This window comes from Herpailurus yagouaroundi, unplaced genomic scaffold (genome assembly GCF_014898765.1).
Source record: "Herpailurus yagouaroundi ecotype Mexico unplaced genomic scaffold, PumYag 355, whole genome shotgun sequence".
NCBI classification, from domain to species: Eukaryota; Metazoa; Chordata; class Mammalia; order Carnivora; family Felidae; genus Herpailurus; species Herpailurus yagouaroundi.
Window position 1 is genome coordinate 2,560,207 of NW_024412572.1, and position 19,931 is coordinate 2,580,137.

The window sequence follows — 19,931 nt, forward strand, 5'->3', positions numbered from 1 at the left end:
CTAGGGGCCGCCTTGCTTGGGGCTAGCTCCCCTGGGATTAGGGCACCAGAGAACCGATAGCAGAAGCTCCTTTATTCAGCCTGGACTGGCATCTCCAACAAGTCCCTGGGCTGCTTCTGGCAGAGCCAGGCCCGGAAGGGGCACGGTGCCAGCTGGGAGGCACCAGGAGGTGGTGCTCTCCTCTCTGACTTGGTGTCAGGTGGGAGCCCAGGACCGACCAAATCCCTTCCCTCTCTACAGAGAGGGGACCCCTCCCCACCAGCCTTGGAATGACCCTGACACCTGACTGTTCACCTTACAGCCCTGGATGTCTGATATCTTACCCAAATTACTGCATGGAGCCAGAGAAATGGGCTGGGGGACATCTGGGGTGTAGGATGTCAGGATCTCCCAGGAAGGCTGATTTAGGGGAAAAGATGTGGGCCAGGAATATCAGAATGTCTTCTCACTTTCTTAAAGCCAGAGGCCACTGTTTCTGGACCTTTGTCATCACCTCCTGTTCCCACTTCCTTTTCAGAAGAGTTTTTATACTTCTGATTAAACAGTGCGTCCTCCTAGGCCCCTGGATGGAGCTGGGGTGACTTTGGGAAATTTGCTCTCTATCATTAGTCTGTGGTTTAAAGGGAGGAACCCAACTTTCCTGAATGCCTTCAGTGTGCCTCCTAACGTGGATCTCACTTTCACTTGTGCTCCCTCATTTCGTCTTTGGGACTATCCTGCCAGGCGGCTATTATCTTCATCTTCTGAAGGAGATGAGGAACCAGGCTGAGAGGCTAGCGGCTCCGTCACGGTGACACCTACTTCGAGATCCAACTGAGGTTCGAACTCCGTCTGAGGGTCTGGGGCCTTTGTTGCACCAGAGATGCCTGCCAAGCCCTCGACAGCGCTTTCCTAGTCTTCCTTCCTCAGAATTCCGAGAGGAGAGGCTCCTGCGAACACAGGCAAAATACAAATGTGGAGCTAATGACGCCCCAGTCCGTGCTGTTTCTCAGTGATAGCTGCTGCGCTCCCCCGGGTGTGGGTAGCGGTCACACTGCTGTTGACTTGTGCTAATGACTGAGGAAAATGTGCTGATTTCCCCCTGGCTTTGCGTGTGTTCCTGTCCCACGTGCCCCACCCTGAAGCCGCACGCGGGAGCCTTAGGCTTCTCACCTGCCTCTCTCTCCTACCCTAAGGGATCTTCAGGGGACACAACAAAGACAGGCCCCAGCAACCCCTGCCCCTGGGGCTGCACAGCTGAGCGGAGCAGAGCCTCCACAGGGCTGGTTGGATCTCATCTCCGAGGGGGAGGCCTCTCAGCAGCCTGGGGGTGGAGTACAGAGAAAAGTGAGGAGGGGAAGTCAGGCCCCCCAAAACTGGGTAGATGTTTCCTTTTCCAAAGAGTTAACAAAAATGGACACTCAGTATTCTTGCTCAATGCTAATGGCGACCCTGCTGAGGTGGTGCAAGCAGCCATTGTCCCTTGTCTGAGCCGGTGTCAGGCTGGTGAGGAGCAGATCTGTGCCTTGCAACTGCTCCCCCTGTTCTCTTAAAATGACTCTCCAGGGGTGACATTTAGTCTACATAGTTGCCCATCCAGAGGCGAGCACCGTCCGGGTAGTGAAAGAGTTCGGGCAGTGGGTCTGGTGAAAAGCAGGCCGGGGGTTTCAGCAGCAGAGGACAGGAGCTGGGGTGTGGCCCTCTCTCATGTCCTTCATGTCTGGTGTCTTCCATCTGTTGACCAGGGCTTCTAGAGGTCTCTAGAATTCCTCCAAAGGGGCTGGAAGGAGTGTCCAGCCTTTGATTTGCCAGTCCCACCGCACAGGACAGAGGGCAAGGGTCAGTGACTGGCCTGGCTGAGGGCCTCTGGCCTGTGTGCCACCTTAGCTGGCTGTGTGTCTTGCTGGTTTTCTGTTACCAGGTGCAGCCGGTGATGTATGAGAAAATGCAATCATAGGATATTAGAGCAGGAAGGGCTTTGGATCATTTCTTTCAATTCCGTCAGAGAACAGGGCCTAAAGTTGGGAGGACATGGCTTGTACAAGGTCACACTGCTAGGTAATGTCTTACATAAATGAAACACTGATGATAGAGAGTCTGTGCCGACAAGCAGGTCAAGGGGGACTGACTTCCTTCTGGTAGCTCTGTCTTCCTTGGAGCTGAGTTACTGTCTTCCCTCAGGGCTGGGGTCTGACTGGTGCTCCTGGTTTGACCTGTCGCACCAGGGTCCTTGGCCAGTGCCTGTTCTGACTTCAGACACGGTGCGGATTGTTACATATTTTGAGTATCCCTTGTGTTTTCTGCTGTCATTTACGTGTGCCTCTGCACTTGGTCATGGAAAAGTTGGTCTCTATCCTGCTAATTAATCTTGCCTCTTCAGGGCAGTGCTAGATGGTTTGGGCCCTGAGACAGGCATGGAGAAGGAAGGCCACCCTCCGTTTGTCAGTTGATAAGTTCGAGGTCTTTGTGGACCAGAGGCTGCTTGGGCAGTCACTTCAACTGTAAAGACACGCAAGGGATCAGCTCCAGGGGAGGCCTGCCAGACTCTGTCCCTGCCACCCTCTCCTGCCTCTCATTTAGCACATGTTGACTGAGCGCCTACAGGTGCCACATCCTGGGAGCTGATGAAACATGTGACTAAGATGTGGTCCTTGCCTTCGAGGACCTTGTAGTCTATTAGGGGATGCTGACCTGATTGCAGAGAGTCACCTAAAGTCTATCTAAAAAAGCGGTAAGAGAGGGTACCAGGAGAGTGACAGATGGTCTGGGTGACCCCAAGTCCTCCCTCTGCTTGGAAGCTCTCAGCTGGCTCACCTTCCCTTTCTCTTCCCCGATGCCTGGGTCCTTACAGAAGTGAGGGGGCTGAGTCTCCTATTCTTATCAGGTCTCTGGGCAGGATTCACCCTCTGCACGCTGAGCTGCTGGTAGATGCTGTGCAAGTTAGAAGTTTTGCTGAAGTGGGTGTTGCATGTGGAAGGGTCTTTCTTTGAGCCTTCCAGGTCTGGAGACACCTGGTAGTTGTATCTGATGCTTGGTATGTGGTGAGATTGGTTCTGGGGCCACTTCAGCCTTAAGTGTCTCCTTCTTCCTGCAGGCAGGGTCTCCCAGCCACCCTAGGTCAGCTCATCTGGGTGCCCCAGTGCCTCATCTCTGATGACCCTGGGGCTCTGAGGCAGCATCAGGAGCTCTGAAACCTTGGGAGTTTTGTGAATAGAATTCAGGGGCAGAATTCATTAACCTGGATGCTAGAAAATTGTACTTTATTTTCACCAACACTTAACTGGAACTTAGTGTTTACTTCAATTAAGGACATAGGTACAAAGCTACATTACTATGAGTTCCTGTGAGTTTGTTGCTGATAGAAATCACACATGGATTTCTGTCGCATTATATACTTGTTGCACAAAGCTCCAAAAGCACGGATCCTCATGCTTAGTTTAGGGGTGCCTGGGTGGCTCAGTTGGCTAAATGTCCGACTTCGGCTCAGGTCATGATCTTCCAGTTCGTGGGTTCGGGCCCATGTCAGGCTCTGTGCTGACAGTTCAGAGCCTGGAGCCTGCTTTGGTTTCTGTGTCCAACTCTCTTTCTGCCCCTCCCCCACTCATGCTCTGTTTCTCTCAAAAATAAATAAACATTAAAGAAATTGAAATTATGACAGTTTTGGGTTGTGCTGCTAGGTCTTGCTATTTATTGTGTTGATAAAGAAACAGGTATATGATTATATCATGAGTTTATGCTTAAATACTTTTTTATAAGTTTATTTATTTATTTTGAGAGAGAGAGAAGGAGAGAGAACCAGTGAGGGGGGGCTGGAGAGAGAGGGGACAGAGGATCTGAAGAGGGCTCTCTGCTGTACCCAATGTGGGGCTCGAACTCACGAACTGTGAGATCATGACCTGAGCTAAAGTCAGACACTTAACCATCTGAGCCATCCAGGCGCCCCTTAAATATTTTAATAACTATATTTCTATATACTTAGTCTCCTCATTATTCTGTGTAATTATTTTACACATCTAAAAATATTCTGTGAAGGGTCTATAGCTGGTCTTTAGCTGACCATCTTAGGGCTCCAAGGCCCAAAAAAGGTTATGAAACCGTGAACATAACCTCTAAGACTGAGGAGAAGCTTCAGGCAGTGAGTGGTGGTCCTGTCTGGCTGCTGTGGGGATCCCTCCCCACATGGAGGCCACATGGGGATGCCCACTGGCTGCTGTCTGGAGACTGTCTGGTTCAGAGAAGGTTCCTGGGGAGTTCTGAGGCAGAGGCATGATTTGAGGGGCATGTGAACAGAACACACTTGTGACATCCCCTGAGCCCCTCCCTGCTGCTGCCGCTGCTACTTGGGGCCTGCGTGGTTAATTGCATTTGGAAGTATGTGGTTTAGTCCTTAATATGCTTGAACTCAGAAAGGACATGGAGAGGAAAGAGGGTTGGGCTGAGTACCAGAGACCTGCGTTCTAGGTTCTGTTCTACTACCAGCTGGTTTCTTTCTGGACCTTTGACTTCCCCATCTGGAAAAGGAGAAGGTTGGGCATCATCAAGGATTCTCAAACGGTGTACTTGAGAGTGCTCGCTTTCCATGACTTAGACTGATGTAGTCTATGCTAACATAAAAATTGCTACTGTTTTCTCAATTTACTGGAAAATTGCAGTGATAAAGATGATTTTCTCAATTTAAAATTGTTCTTTCCTTAAACCTTTGGCGGCTGTTACTCCTTGTCTGCCAGTAAGTACTTGTTGAGGGCACAGGAAGTGGATGAGAAGTAACAAGAATATTAATGTTAGGAAAACTTAGAATTGGGCGATCATGTTTAATTTTGCAACTTAGGTTTGGTGGTGGGTGTTTGTTGCCCATCCTGTGAGTCCTTCCAGTGAAATTGGTCTTGGTTTGAATGTTTGAAGGACTTTTATGAAGGGTGTTCTAACAGCTCTTATGGGGCTCCACGGCCCCTGTGGATTCAGGCAGTTGTCAACATATGGCACCCGGTGGTGCAGTCTGCTAAGAAGGCTGACCCTTGTTCTGGATGAGCAAAGGGCGAGTAGATTGGTGAGTCTGAGCAGGATGATGGCTTTTCTGCAGGGGAAATAATGCTCATGTTTACATCAGGCTGCAAACAAAAGCAACAGTGCCCCTGATGTGTTCCCAGCCTTCCCTGTTCTGTGCATCATGACTGTGAGGAGGATGAAGTGACAGTACCTTGGAAGCAAAAGGATGAAGAGATGGTAGGGTTGTTAGCTGTGTCATTGTCTTTTGGAATAGACAGTGCTCTGTGGAGACCCTACCTTCCCTCATCCCTCCATCCCTCTTGGCTTGGAGGTCAGCTAAGGCAAGAGTGTTATGAATCTCCCCAGCAAGATTCATAGAGATTGCCATTTTTGGTCCAATGGCTTCCAGGAAGTCCTGGGTGCATTGTGATGTCTTCGGGAACGTGTTCACCATCCCTTGATCGTTGCTGGTTTGGGGTTCTCATCTGCTGCACCCCAGCCCACCGTGGATAGTAGCCGGACTCCCCATCCAGCTCAGCAGTCCAAGGGGCCACATGACCACTGGCATTCTTGTAACTGTCTCGTTGAGTTTCCACTTGGGGATCCCTCCATTGCTGTCAGGTGTCAAAGGGTGGAGTATCTCTGGCTGTGAATGTTTTGGCTAAAGCTGTGTTTCTCCCTCCCTCTGAACTCGTCCAGCCCAGGGAACTTACACTTAGCTCATCCACAGGTCCTCGGAGGGTCGAGGCTTCCCTGGCTGCAGAGAGGGCCTGTGGCGTTTTAGCACCTTTTCAGGAACAGGAAGTCAGAAGGAGTGGAATTTGATGGGTATGTTGGTCTGTTGTGTTTTCTTTGTCAAGTGCAGACACAGGAACCCGAAGGCTTTGTAGCTGAAGCCCCAGAGCCCTCAGAGTTGGTGTGGGTTCGTGGTTGGCTCCTTGCCAGACCACCCGCCCACGGTTACGGCGTTGTGTGTGTTGCTATGTACTGTTCTCACTGTGCGCCGTGGAGTTGAGGGGGTGCATTCGGACCAGCTCACACCATGGCCTGTGAGCACGGCCTGGGTGTCCCAGCTCTGCTAGCAGAACAGTTTGGAAGACCAGTGGCCGTCAGTAGGAGTTACTTCGTGCAGGTCACCTGGACTTGCCCGGCAGCAGAATGTAGTGGGGAGAACTTTGTGTGTGGAGGGCCACAAATGGGACTCACTGACCCGTGCTTTTGTGCACGTTTGTCAGTGAGTCCTAAACTGTAGGCTGTCAGAAAATGAAGTGTCCTTGTTTTCACCGTCCTTTGTACGCATCATGTGGGGTTTCCTCTTTGCCAGTGGGCCCGAGTTGGCTCTCCCACCTGTCCACGTTTCTGCTTTAATTTTCCAATTTTTTACCCTCCCTATGAGCTGAGCTGAATTTTCTGTCCATATTCTGAACGCATGAAGGTATCCCCAAAGGGAGGAGGAGGTGCGGGAAGTTTACTGTCGAGCTGGGAAACGAGACCTCCTCATGCAGGCACATGTGCTCACTGCGTCTCTTCTGGACTGGAGAGTCTCACAGCACTGGTTCTGAATACCGTGGTCGTGATCCTGAATACCACTGCTGACCAGTGTCAGGAGTTTACTCTCTCTACTCTTATTTGCTGGATTGTTTTTGCTAAGTTGGCTCACTTTTTAAACTTAAATTTATTTTATTTTATTTAAATTTGTTTAAAGTTTATTTATTTATTTTGAGACAGAGAGAGAGCAAGCATGCGGTGATGGGAGGGGCAAAAAGAGAGGAAGAAAGGGAATCCCAAGCAGGCTCGCACTAACAGCTTGGAGCCCGATGCCGGGCTTGAACTCATGACCTGTGAGATCATGACCTGAGCTGGTATTAAAGAGTCGGACGCTTAACCGACTGAGCTACCTAGGTGCCCCGTTAAAAAAAAAAAAAAATTGTGTTTGTTTATTTATTTATTTTGAGAGAGAGAGTGCCAGCAGGGGAGGGGCAGAGAGAGAGAGAGGGAGAGGGAGAGATAGAATCCCAAGTAAGCCTTGCACTGTCAGCACAGAACCCGACACTGGCCTTGAACTCACGAACCATGAGATCATGACCTGAGCTGAAATGAAAGATCAGACACTTAACTGACTGAGTCACCCAGATGCCCCTTAAATTTATTTTAAAAGGAAATACCATATCCTTATCATAGAGAACCAGTATCACTGGCCAAGAAATAGACAGTAATGCAAAAATAAACCACAGAAAAAACCAAATAACGTCATTCATTTCTGGCTGGATGCAGCAGCTGTGGAAGATCTTAGGCCATTGGGGGTGGGGGGTACTGCTCACTCTTTCTTGAGAAGGAGGCTTAGCAAGTGTTGGAGAGGTTAAAGGTGTATTGGCATCTGAGACTTTATCTTTGCAGGAAAGTTAGAAAGAGGCTCACTTTTGCGCTATTTAAAAATGCTATTTGATGCTCTGTTGTGTCTGTTCACTGTTTGACACTCCTCATTCTGTACTTGGGCAACATCACCCAAGCACTTAGTATAGCCTCTGAGCTTCACTTGTTCCTGGATCGACTGAAGACTTTGAGAACAGGGACTGTGTTTCATTCTTTCTTTGTTCTTTTGGACAATGTCTGGCACATAGTAAGTGCTCAACAGTGTTAGTTGAATTGATTCAACGCACAATGTGTAGCGAGAAAGTACACTGTAGAGCCGAGGGGAGGGAGAGATCCACAAGAGTTAGGCTTGGCAGGGAAGGCTTTCCAGAGATGGGGCACTCTCTGCAACCCAGCCCCGCCCCTCTTCCAGCAGGGAACCTGTCCCTTCACTCTTCCTGGGGAGTCCCCTCCCAGTTCCTGTTTCTCCTTCTTGGTTCCCTCACCTCTTTCCCCAACCAGGGAAGAAAATGTGACAGCAGGCTGCCTCCGCCTCAGATCCACCTACCCTGAGGAGAGGTGGGTGGTCAGGAGACTTGTGGGTACGCCTGAGCCCTTACAGGCCACCCTTGGGCCCAGTGTTGAGGGGGGTTTGGTGCCCTGAGCCCTGGGGGTTATCAGCTGTCCTTTTCTGTCTTTCCATCCTCCTTCCTCTCTAGCTGTCTCCCTCTTCTTTCTTCTAGCAGCCTCTAGCTCTCCTCTGGTGGGCACCTCCCACAATGCCACAGACCACTGTGTTGAAGCCCTTGGCGGTGGTTGTGTTTATGCCAGGCTACTCTCTGTGATATGATTGTCCAGTCCTCTAGAAAAAGACGCAGGTCCTGTTTGCTGTGGACACTGTGGCAGGAGCTGCCCATGTGACCCATGGCCATGCTCCGAAGGCCCCTCTGGCATCAGGACCCCACTTTCATCCAGTCACTGTTGGTCTCAGTGTTGCCGGTGTTGGGGGGGGTACCTGTTCTCTCCCTCCTGCCATGGGAATCTGGACCATTCCTTCCCTGGGCATCTTGCTTCTGCCTTCCAAGTTATTCTTAATGAGCACAATGACTTCTGTGCTAGGTACATCAAGTAACTCATTTAGTCCTGGTAACAACCCTCTGTAGTATTTACCACTACTGCCCCCTCTTTTGTAGATAAGGAAACTGAAGTTACCTAACTTGGTCAGGGTCCAATGGCTAGTGTCAGGGAGGGATACAGACAGACCCGCAGTCTGAGCTCTTGGTCACTGCGGTGTCCCACCCGTCCAGGGATAACGCTTCTGTCATCTGAGCTTGGTGTGAGGAGAGGGTGGCCATATTGTCACCATTGGGATTGCCAGCAGCTGAAGCAGGTTCAGGAGAGGAAAAGGTAGCCTCTGGACTTGAGATTATTCTGCTTACCTCTTTGCTCCCTGTTGGGCACACCTGTCTTCCATCCTGTCTGTCTGGGGAGGTTGTGGGTTGGGGAAGAGTTGCATCCTGTGGACACCTTTTAGTTACAAGGTTTGTAATTTGTGTTTGTGCAAGAATTGGTCTGCTCAGGGGTGCCTGGGTGGCTCAGTCAGTTAAGAGTCCGACTTCGGCTCAGGTCATGGTCTCATGGTTCGTAAGTTCGAGCCCCATGTTGGGCTCTGTGCTGATAGTGCAGAGCCTGGAGCCTGCTTCACATTCTGTGTGTCTCTCTCTCTGCCTCTCCCCTACTTGCGGGTAGCATCCCCCCCCAAAAGTAAATAAATAAACATAAAGAATATTAAAAAAAAAAAAAAAAGAATCCATCTGCTCAGGGCTGGCCCTGAGGCCATTAGATGGGTGTGGAGCCAGTAGGCAGGGGCGAGAGGCAGCAGGGTTTGCCAGGAGGGTGAGGCTGGGGAGGGACAAGGCAAGAGCTGGAGAGCACGTGGGGTGCTGTGGGGCGTCGGGGCAGTGTGGCATCCGGAGCTTCTCGGGACCCCAGCAGGGAGGACATTGAGCCGGCCTGGAAGCTTCTCTGTGGAGCAGGGTTGGGATGATCCCTAGGTGTGTGTGCTGCCCTTTCTTGCCTTCAGGCACCAGAGTGGGTATGGGGGACCAGGAGGCGTTGGTCTTGAGCGTGCTTTTTCTGTGCATTTTCTGTGGCTTCTCCCCGTCTGGTTTCTCCATCACTCTACATCCTTTATGTGGACTGTCCGGTCTTTCCTTCAGACCCTTCATGTAACCCTGCTTTGAAGCCGCTACACTTGAATAGGGATCAAAGCTTCAGGCTTTTGGGCACCAGCAGGTGGAGCGAGGCTCTGGAAATCACACCATACTGGCTCTTTCTTTTTTTCAAGGACCATGGCCCCAGACTGGCCTCCCTCCTTCCTTTACCCCAGCTGTCGTAAGCCGCTTACCTTACAGCCTAATGCTGTAACAGCCAGGCACCGTTTGAGATGGAATGCCCTTTAAGCGCGAAGGCTTCTGTTCTGATCTGGGATGAAGGACGTGGTCAGTACATCTGGGGAGGTCAGTGTTTAATGAAGAAACAGAAGGCAGACAGTTTTTTCAGGGTCATGCAGGATGGCCCCTGTAAATGTGCAGGTTTATTCCATGTGTGGCTACTTATGGAGGGTGAGTGGTTAATCTGCCCACAGCCTCCTGCATTCTGGGTCATTCCCTCCTGCTGTTAGGATGCTCAGGAAATGGAAGCTAATTCAGTTATTAATCTTAGCCTAAGCCAAGCTGAATCAGACAGATATGCTAGGATCTCCCTCCCTCAGACCCAGAGTGTAACACCCTCCAGGACCAAAGGGCTGTGGTTTATCTGCACCACCCCTCAGCTTCACTGGTTTGGGTGATTGCAAATTGCACAGACCTCGTCGGCATATGTATGTAGATACACATTCTAACTGTCTTGCTTGGAACCGGGGAGGGCAGGGCTGGAAGATTTCCTGAGGGAGAAAGTTCTGATGTAAGCAGCGTTGGAATGCCAGACTGCATCTGAATCCCAGCTCAGCCACTAAGCGATGTATAAGCTTGGGCAAGCCGTATGATGTCTCCTGTCACTTTAGTTTTCTAATTGGATCTCTTCGAGTTGTTTTGAAGAAACATCTGGCACATTGTGGGTACTTAATATTTGTCAAGGAAACAAGTGATTCAGTGAGATGACATACCCCAAAGTGCTTGAGAGCCGTGCCTGGCATATGCCCGAGATTCAGTTTCCTTGTTATTCTAGTTCCTTGATCTCAGATCCAGAGATCCCTAAAAACACTTCTATCTTTTGCTGACCTCTAGGCTGACCTGTCTGGACATGAGATGTAGTCTCCCATCCAGATGACATCCATCTGTCTTCTGGTCTGGCTTCATGGACCAGCAGGAGACTCTAACACCTGCCTGTTGTCCCAATGCCCTGAGGAGCCAGCCCCTCTTTAAAAGGCTTTTTTTTTTTTTTTTCTTTTCTTCTTTCTGGAGTCTCTGGAAATCTCTCTCAAAAGCTAAGACCCCGTATCAAATACCTCACCAGAAGGCTGACTGGTCGCCAGGAAGGCTCACCTGGAATCATACAGACCTTCACATTCCCGGGCCTGTGACTAGATCTTTAATCTTTGTGCCCTGGTTTCGGCTAGCAGTCTAGCCTGATTTTAAAATCCTCATTGAACTTTAAGCATTTTAATGTAACTTGTTATAGTAAGTCCAGTTAAAATTCTTAAAATTTTTTATTTATTTTGAGAGAGAGAGGGAGAGCAAGAGAGAGAGAGAGAGACAGAGAGTACACATACACACAAATGGGGGAGAGGGAGAGACAGAAACCCAAAGCCTCATGCAGGGCTCGAACTCCTGAACTGTGAGATCACGACCTGAGCCGAGATCAAGAGTCGGATGCTTAACTGACCACATCACCAAGGTGCCCCCGTAAGTCCATTTTTAAAGTGAAAAATCAGTGCAATTTTTCTGCTTTCCAAATCTGGACTTTCAAATCTCAAGTTTGAAGGGAGGCACACCGTACCTTCTTGCTGTGCTTTGCTGAGAACAGCTATGCACTGTATAGCTCCAAGCACATTCTAGCCTCTTATCCTACCAGAGGAAGAGAGAATATAAACTGGCTCTTTTGCTTGCTTGTGTGGTATCGTGGAACTCAAGAGGGAAGTTCTTCTTGGTGTCTAACCTAACTCCCTCCAGAGCAACCATGTGTTGGTGAAGGAGCCGGTCAGATGGCATGCATTTGATTGGCCCCGCTGGGTCTCATGTACATGTCTCATGTCTCCAGAGCCTCGTTTTGAAGCTCCCATGTCCCAGGCAGTGGAGCCAGTAGGAGGATTGGAAAATATCTTCCTTTTGGGCCTGAGGAGGAGAGAGTCTGACAATCTGCAGATTGGAGCTCTTTTTCCCAGCTTTGTCTCAGACTCAGGACAGTCGTATGACTTTTCCCAGATCTTGAATTTCAGTGTTTTTGGCTGGTTTGGGTTCCTCCATCCTCTGTCTCCTGTGACACCAATAAGCAGGTCCGCTCACTGTTTCCTGAAGATTCACATTTTCCTCGGTGGGCTGCATGAGATATCTGGAGGTCATCTTGTCCACGCCCCTGCCTCTGGAACAGGCTTCTCGTGTCCCTGTCCTTCAAACATCTTCCTAGAGACTTCTCCATCGTTTCAGATAATATCTCCCTATACTTTAGGGACAAGGTTCTTTCTAGAGTCTGACTTAAACCTCTCTTGCTGCCATCTCAGTCCCTTGGTCCACCTAGTCCTGGCCTCTAGAGAGGCGCAGTACAGCTGCTTGGCCCCGCCCCTGTTCCTTCCTTGTTCTTGTTGGGGTATCACCTCCGTGCATCCAGCTCGTGAATCCCCCAGCAATTTCTTTGTCACTAGATCACATTGCAAGCTCCTGTCCAAATGCTGTCTGGCCGCTTCCTGTTCCAGGCATCTCCCTCCCACCTGAGTATTTGTGTTTCTGATTATTTATCCCCAGATGCAGCAGCCACATTTTTCCAGGTTGAATCTGCTCGTTGTTACTTCCTGCCTGGGTTTGCTAACATCTCCAGGTCCCTTTTGCAGCCTCTACCGCACGGGCGTGCTGGGCTGCGTGCAGCCCTCGGAAAGCAAACCGCCAATGGAGCGGGCTCTGGGCTGGGGAGAGCCGGTTCTTCTGCTGAGAGGGGCCCCACCCCTCTGAAGTCAAGGCTCTCCCCAGGAGGACATCTGAATTGATGAACACAGAAAGCCATCAAGCGCTGCCAGCAGGGGGACGACCTACCCTGAGACCTGTCCCAGCTGTTCGGCTTTCTCTTAGTCTCCTGAGCTGAGAACAAGGGGACGCCTTCCTGCCCTCTTGGCCTTGGCTCTGTCCAAACAGCCATCACCAGTTCTAATTAAATACTCAGCAGATGAAGCCACCGAGTCCCGCCGGATGAGGGGGTTGGGGCCATTTCCTGTCCAGGTAGGGGCCTGGGCCAGGATGGCAGGGGCCACAAGTTAAATGCAGAGGAAGAGTGAATGCTCCCCCCATTTTTTTTTTTTTTTTTGGAAAAGGGAGGGTTTATTTTATTTTATTGTAAACCCCGATGACTCAGAATGTCAGAGTTGCAAGGGACCTTTGAGAGTCTTTAATGCTCGTCTCATTTTACAGGTGGAGGCCCATGGAAGTTTGGTAACTTTCTCCAATTCCCAGAAGCGTTACAAATTGTCCTCTGCTCTCTAGATGGGTGCTCACTACTAAGCATGGAAAGTTAAGTCTCTCTCAGTGAGGAGGGGCTCAGAAACAGATGCCTGTCCAAACAACCTTGTCTTCCTCCTGCTGTATCTTGCCTCACTCTTTACCTTGACCCAGAACTAGAAGGTGATGTCGGGTGCAGTGGTACCTCTCTAGCCTCCCAAGGCTCTCGGTTTACCATGATTAAATTGAGGTCCAGGAGTGTGAATGAGGGTGAGTGGGATGGCTGCTCCAAGAGATTGTCAGAACTTGAGTGACCTGGGAAGGGGGTTGGCTGGGGCGGTGGGGGTGGGGGTGGGGAGAAAGCTGTTAAAGACAGAACTCCTGCATCCTGCTCCCCGTCCCAGTGCTCTTTCTCCCTATCCCCGGACAGCTTCTGAGTTTTGAACATGTTGCTGTTTAGGAGGCTTCCTCAGAAGATGCTGATGAATTTGGAGTGATTTTAAAATTCAACTGGGGAAATAAACAGCTGCAGCTTGAAACACAGACACACACACACTGTGCTGCCGTGTCTCCCTCCTTCCCAGTCTAGGAAAAGCACACACACCCAAGCCATGTAGAAACACAGAAACCCATGTGGATGGGCTGAAGGAGGACTGCAGAGGGAGAGGGATTAGCTCTTGGCATATATCGCACCAGGAGACTGCGTGGTCTCAAGAACATGCGTCTGGAACCCTAGAGACCTTTGCATCCCTGGTGTGTGGGAACTCTTTGCAAGGCAGAGCTGGTTTTCTTTTCTGAAAACCTTCCACTCCCTTCGGGAAGGGGGAGGAGAAAGGGAACAGGCATTCGTTTTTTGTTTTGTTTTGTTTTGTTGTTGTTTTTTAAATATTTATTCATTTTTGGGAGAGCACAAGTAAGGAAGGGGGGTCAGAGGATCCGAAGTGGGCTCTGCTTTGACAGGCTGACAGCAGTGAGCCCGATGTGGGGGTTGAACTCATGAACCTGCGAGATCATGACCTGAGCCAAAGTCAGATGTTCAGAGCCACCCAGGTGCCCTGGGAACAAGCATTTGTGTGGTCACCCAAGTATATATTCATATTCTCTTAAAGCTATTGTGGGGTAGTAGTTATTGTGAAATTATTCCTATTTTATAGAAAGAAACTGAGGCTCTCAGAGATGAAATGAAGCTCCATTTCAGTGCCATGCACTGAACGTGCATGCCATGACACATGCTGCCACCTTATTCTCATGGGTTCTGACTGAAGATCCTAGAATCCATGGTCTTTGAGGGACCAAGCGATTTTGGGGGATAGCTGCTAACCCACTGCATGTGTCTTTTTCCTTCTCTGAAGATGGAACTCATGCGACTTGGCTACTTGGCTGAGTTGTTAGAATTCCTAATAACATGAAGTCTGTAATTCTCTGAGCTGTGATCAGAAATGACTGTTAGGGGAGCCTGGGAGGCTCAGTCAGTTGAGCGTCCGACTCTTTGGTTTTGGCTCAGGTCATGATCCCAGAGTTGTGGGATTGAACCCTGCATCTGGCTCCTCACTGAATATGGAGTCTGTTTAAGATCCTCTCTCTCTCTCTCACTCCCTCTCTCCCTCTCTCCCTGTCTCCCTGTCTCCCTGTTCCTTCTCTCCCTTTCCCTCTCTCTCTCTCTCCTTCTCCCCTTCCCTCACTCCCTCCCCACTGCCCCTCCCCTGCTTGGTGCCTGGACTCCCTCCCTTCTTCCCTTTCTCTCTCTCTCTAAAAAAAGAAATGACTGTTAAAGAGAGATTTGCTGGCTTCTAACCTGGAAGCACCATCCAAAGGGGTTGTTTTAAGTAGTCTACTGTGTGTCTCTCATGCACAGGCACAGTAGGGCAGAATGTGAAGTCCCAGCTCAGGCAGAGAGCAGGGGAGTCTCTCCCACCCTAGCAAGAGACAGTAAGCTTCTTGGCTGCCACTTGCTTTTACATGCCCACCCTTTTTTCCTTTGTCTTTGGGAACCCCTCTTTCAACCCTGTTACCCCTCCAGTTATCACCTGCTCGCTCCTCTTCTTCACAGCCAGGCTTAAAGAAACCTTCCTGTTGAAGTGTAACATATATCAGAAAAGCGTACGTGCACAAATTCTAAGTGTAGGACTTGATGAATTATCACCAAGTGGATCCATGTGTGTAACACCACCCAGATGAAGAAATATAACATTTCCAGCTCTCCAGAACCCCCCTTGGGCCTCTGCCCAGTCACGGGCCCCTGTCCAAAGGTCACCATAACTACTTCTATGTTCAGGCGTGAGTGTTGCCTGTTTTTGAACTTTATGTAAATGGAATCATTTGGTATATAGTTAGTGCCTCATTTTTTTTCCCCTCAACATTAAGTATGTGATGTTCATCTGTATTATGTGTAGTGGTGGTTTATTCACTAGTATAAGGGTATTTATTTCATTTGAGTGTACCACAATTTACTTACTCAGTCTCCTGTCAGTGGACATTGTTTTCTGCTTTAAGCTATGAATAGTGTTGCTTTGACTGTTCTTTTACAAATCTTTTGGTGAATGCACAGGGGAGAGGGGCAGAGGGAGAAAGAGAGAGAGAATCTTGTGTAGCCCAATGTGGGACTTGATCCCATGACCCTGGGATCATGACCTGAGCCAAAATCAAGAGTCAGATGCTCAACCTACTGAGCCACTCAGGCGCCCCTTGGTGAATGTACTTCTGATGGGTATTCTTTGTGGGGGGAAGTGCTGGGTCATATGGTATATATGTTTGTTTAACTTTAGTAGACACAACTGACCAGTTTCCAAAGTTTTTGTGTTAATTTATACTCTCCATTAGCGGTGTACAGGAGTTCCAGTTTCTCCACATACTTGGCAACTCCTGGCGTTGTCAGTCATTTTAACTTCAGCCATTCTTGCTACATACATAGTGGTGTCTGAGTGTGGTTTTAATTTTCATTTTCTGATGGCTAATGAGATGAAAACCTTTTCACATGTATTTTTCCCCTAGCCATTGGATATTCTCTTTTGTGAAGTGCTTGTTCATGTCTTTCAGCCATTTTAAGAGATGAATTGTCTGCCTTTTTCTCATTGATTTGAAGGAGTTCTTCATATGTTCTTGGTATGAGTCTTGTGCTGAGTATCTGTTTTCCAAATATCTTTTTTCCACTCTGTGGTATTCCTTTCCTTCTTCATTTGTGCCTTTTGGTGGATAGAGTTTCTTAATTTTATTCTAGTCTAATTTATTGATCTTTTCCTTATGATTAGTGTTTTTTGTGTTCTGTTTGAGAAACCATCACCTTTAAAGTACAAGTTGTGAATATATTTTTTAATGTTATCTTCCAGAACTTTATTGGTTAACAATTCACTTTTGGACTATAGTCCACATAAAGTTGATTTTTTTCTTATGTGTGTGGCATGTTTGTGAGTCAAGATTAGTTTTTTTCTCCACATGGATGTCTGATTGACCCAACAATGTTTGTTGAAAGAACCGTCCTTTCCTGTGGCTCTGCAGTGTTCCATGTCATCAAACAAGTGTGTGTGGCTGCTTCTGGATTCTCTATTTTATTCTGTAGTTCTGTTCGACTGTATTTGTGCTAATACCTCCTTGTTGTAAACATTGCACTTTATGTTAGGTATTTCACAGCCTTTCAGAGTTTTTTGTTTTTGTTTTTTTTACATTTTCTGTTTTTTTTTTTTTTTTAAATCTTTTTATCTTAAGCAAGCTCCTTCAGTCTGACTTCTGTTCCTGCCACTGTGCCCCAAATGGCCCCCTATGGGCCATAGATGACTGTCTCCCTATGGCTGGTGCTAAAACGTAACAGATATTTTAGTTCTCAGCTTCCTTAACCTTATAGCAACATTCAGAAGAGCTGACCTTCCCTTCCTGTTTGAAACACTATCTAAGCCGATGCCATGCTTTCCTGATTTCCCTCCTACTTCTCTGGCCACCTCCTCTCAGTCTTCTTGGCTGGGTTATTCTGCTGGATTGTTATTTTAATACTTTTTGATTTTTGATTTTATGTTTTTAATTTGAGAGAGAGTGCGCACATGTGTATGAGCAGGGGAGGGGCAGAGGGAGAGAGAGAGAGAATCCCAAGTGTAGAGCCTGATGCAGGGCTTGATCCCACGATCCTGGGATCATGACCTAGTGAAATCAAGAGTCAAACACTCAACCGAATAAGCCACCCAGGCTGCCCCAGTGTTATTATTTAAATGTTGGGCTGCTTTGAATCTCATTTCTAGGCTCCCTTTTCTCATTTTACAGTTACTCCCACGATGATTTATTTCCAACATTTCTGCTGCCGTCTTCATGTTAAGAGAACTCCTGAATTTATATCTCCACTTAGAATTTTCTTCGGAGCTTGAAATCCTGGATTATCTCAATCAGAGTTTTTCCCCTTGTCGTTCTCTTCCTGAATTATTTTTTTAACCCAGAATGTTTTATTATCCTACCTTCCTTATGTACTCAGATCCCCTCCAGTTGGGGCTTCAGGCAAGGGATTTCTTTGAAATTCAGTTGCCCAAAATAATTAATTGGGGGTATTTCTCTAATTCACTAGGAAGCTGAGAGAATTACCCAGTTTATTTCTGTCAATTTCTTTGTTCTCTTAAGAAACAGGTAGTATCCCTGCGAAGGGTTGGTTGTCAACCCTCCTAGGTTTCTATGAAGCACTCCTCATCTTCGGTGTTACTCTTTTCATCTTTATTTTGACATATAGAATCGTAGAGCTTCAAAGGAGGGGAAGATGAAGGCACAGAAATGCCAAGTGAATTCCTCCCACCACAACTGATAGGCAGCAAGGCCCTCAGTTTTTTCCATCAGACTCCCCTCACAAGGACCATTGGTGATTCTCAAAAACCAGATGTCCAGTCTCCAGCCTTAATTACTAGTCCAGGGGTGGGAAAGAGCTGCCCCTTTTACCCTGCTGGGGAATTGACAAACAGGCTTATTTATTTGTTCATTGCTTATGTCCTATGATTCTCCTGATAATCACTTTAGAACTTTTTTTAGGTTGAAATCATCCCCTGTATCTCTTGAAGCTGGAGATACAGTGTCATGGGGACTACTAATCAGGATGTCAATTAGATTGAAAGATCTTTTTTGTGTGTTTGTATATGTAGGTGGTCCATTTGTTCTCAAATTTGAGCATTATCAGAGTCACCTGAAGAGCTGATTTAGGACTATGTTTCTCTGTATGTTTTGATTAGCAGTTGCTCTAGGAATTACAGTAGATATGCTTATGTTTTTATAGTCTATTCAGAATCAGTGTTTTACCACTTCAAGGTGAGTGCACAAACCTTACCATCTCATAAGTCCCTTCCTGCTTTGTCTTGTCATTTTCTTATGTAACTACGGTGACATCTATTGAAAAATGTGTCAGAAATGTTATAGTTTTTATTTTAACTACTAAACATATTTTTAAAAATCAAGAAGAATAGAATGGTGTATTTCATTTACTTAGATATTTACCATTTTTGTGGGTCTTTCTTCATTCCTGATGTTCTAAGTTTCCATTATGTCTGAGGACTTGCCTTTAGCAATGCTTTTATTGTTGGCAGGAAGTTATATTGTTTTCTTTCATCTGAGAGCCCTTTATGTTAACCTTCATTCGCGAATAACATTTCCACAGGATAGAGAATTCTGGGTTAATTGTTCTTTTCGGTCTGTATTTACAAAATGTTCTTCTGCTGTTTTCTGGCCTTCTCGTTTCCTGGTGAGAAATCTGTACTCATTCAGATAGTTGTTTTCTGTTTACCTTTAGTATTTTTTTATCTTTGTCATTAGTTTTTTTTTTTTTTTTTTAACGTTTATTTATTTTTTGGGGACAGAGAGAGACAGAGCATGAGCGGGGGAGGGGCAGAGAGAGAGGGAGACACAGAATCGGAAACAGGCTCCAGGCTCCGAGCCATCAGCCCAGAGCCCGACACGGGGCTCGAACTCACGGACCGCGAGATCGTGACCTGGCTGAAGTCGGACGCTTAACCGACTGCGCCACCCAGGCGCCCCTCTTTGTCATTAGTTTTGTCAACAATTGATTATGATATGTGTGAGGATGGATTTCTTTGGATTTATTCTGTTTGAGATTTTCTGGCCTTCTGGAATCTGTACATTTCTATCTTTCACCAGATTTGGGAGGAAGTTTTCAGTTATTAAAAAAATTTCTTTTCTGCACTGAGCTCACTCTTTTGTCTTTCTGGGAGGTTTGGTGGCATTAATGTTAGATCGTTTTGGTAATGCCCTATAGGTCTCTGAGGTCCTGTTTTTCTCTCTGTTGTTCAGATTGGATAATTTCTTTTTAATTTAATTTTTTTATTACTCAAAAGAGATTCATTGTAAAATGTGGCTTTCTGACTCTGTGCTTGTGGCTTCAACATTTTCACAATGATTTTCTGCTCCTCAGTAAGAAAAGCACACTTGATCCTGTCATGAACACACTTAGCACGCATGGAACCATCATGGACCCCGCTGACATGTTTTCTTGTTTTAGACAACCTCATAAGAACTTTAGGTCTCCCAGCACAGATTCCTTGAAGTTGGCCTGGATGCACGTCACATGCAGATTTTAGGGCTTTCTTAATCTCCTTGGTATAAAGGTAAACGATTCTATTACCAGGGGTTCAGGATAGCCTAGTTTTGTTAGAGGCTGCTTTGTAGGACAGCCTATGATGACATGTCAAATGCTGGACCATTCTGAATGTTTACAGATGCCGTCCCCCTGGAAGAGAGCCAGACTGGATCATTTCTATTGATTTTTTGAAGGATTCTCTTTCTTCTGTCACCCTCATTCTGCTGTTGAGCCCATCAATGAGCTTTTGATTTTGATTATTGTATTTTTTTTCCTGGAACTTCTATTGGGTTCATTTTTATGTCTTCTGTTTTTTTTTTTTTTTTTGGCTGAAATTTTCTATTTATTTCAAGAGTGTCCCTTTCTGAGGCATTTTTATAATAGCTACTTAAAGTAGCTTAAAGGTGTTTGCCAGGTAT

At 47.3% G+C, this 19,931-nt stretch overlaps 1 protein-coding gene and 1 pseudogene across 5 annotated transcripts in view; one reads left to right on the top strand and one right to left on the bottom strand.

The window, feature by feature from the left end:
- The window catches only part of ANO2 (anoctamin 2), a 339,770-nt gene that overhangs the window by 27,426 nt on the left and 292,413 nt on the right, over positions 1-19,931 (top strand). The window contains exon 1 of one of the 5 annotated variants that reach the window (XM_040462875.1): positions 9,583-9,836. The exons of the other annotated variants lie outside the window; for them this stretch is intronic. Within the exon in view, the coding sequence (XP_040318809.1) occupies positions 9,807-9,836 (30 nt within the window). The 5' untranslated portion in view covers positions 9,583-9,806. Of the gene's footprint in view, positions 1-9,582; positions 9,837-19,931 lie in introns of those variants that run through there. 5 annotated transcript variants of the gene reach the window in all.
- LOC121022058 (60S ribosomal protein L34-like) lies at positions 19,262-19,636 on the bottom strand (annotated as a pseudogene).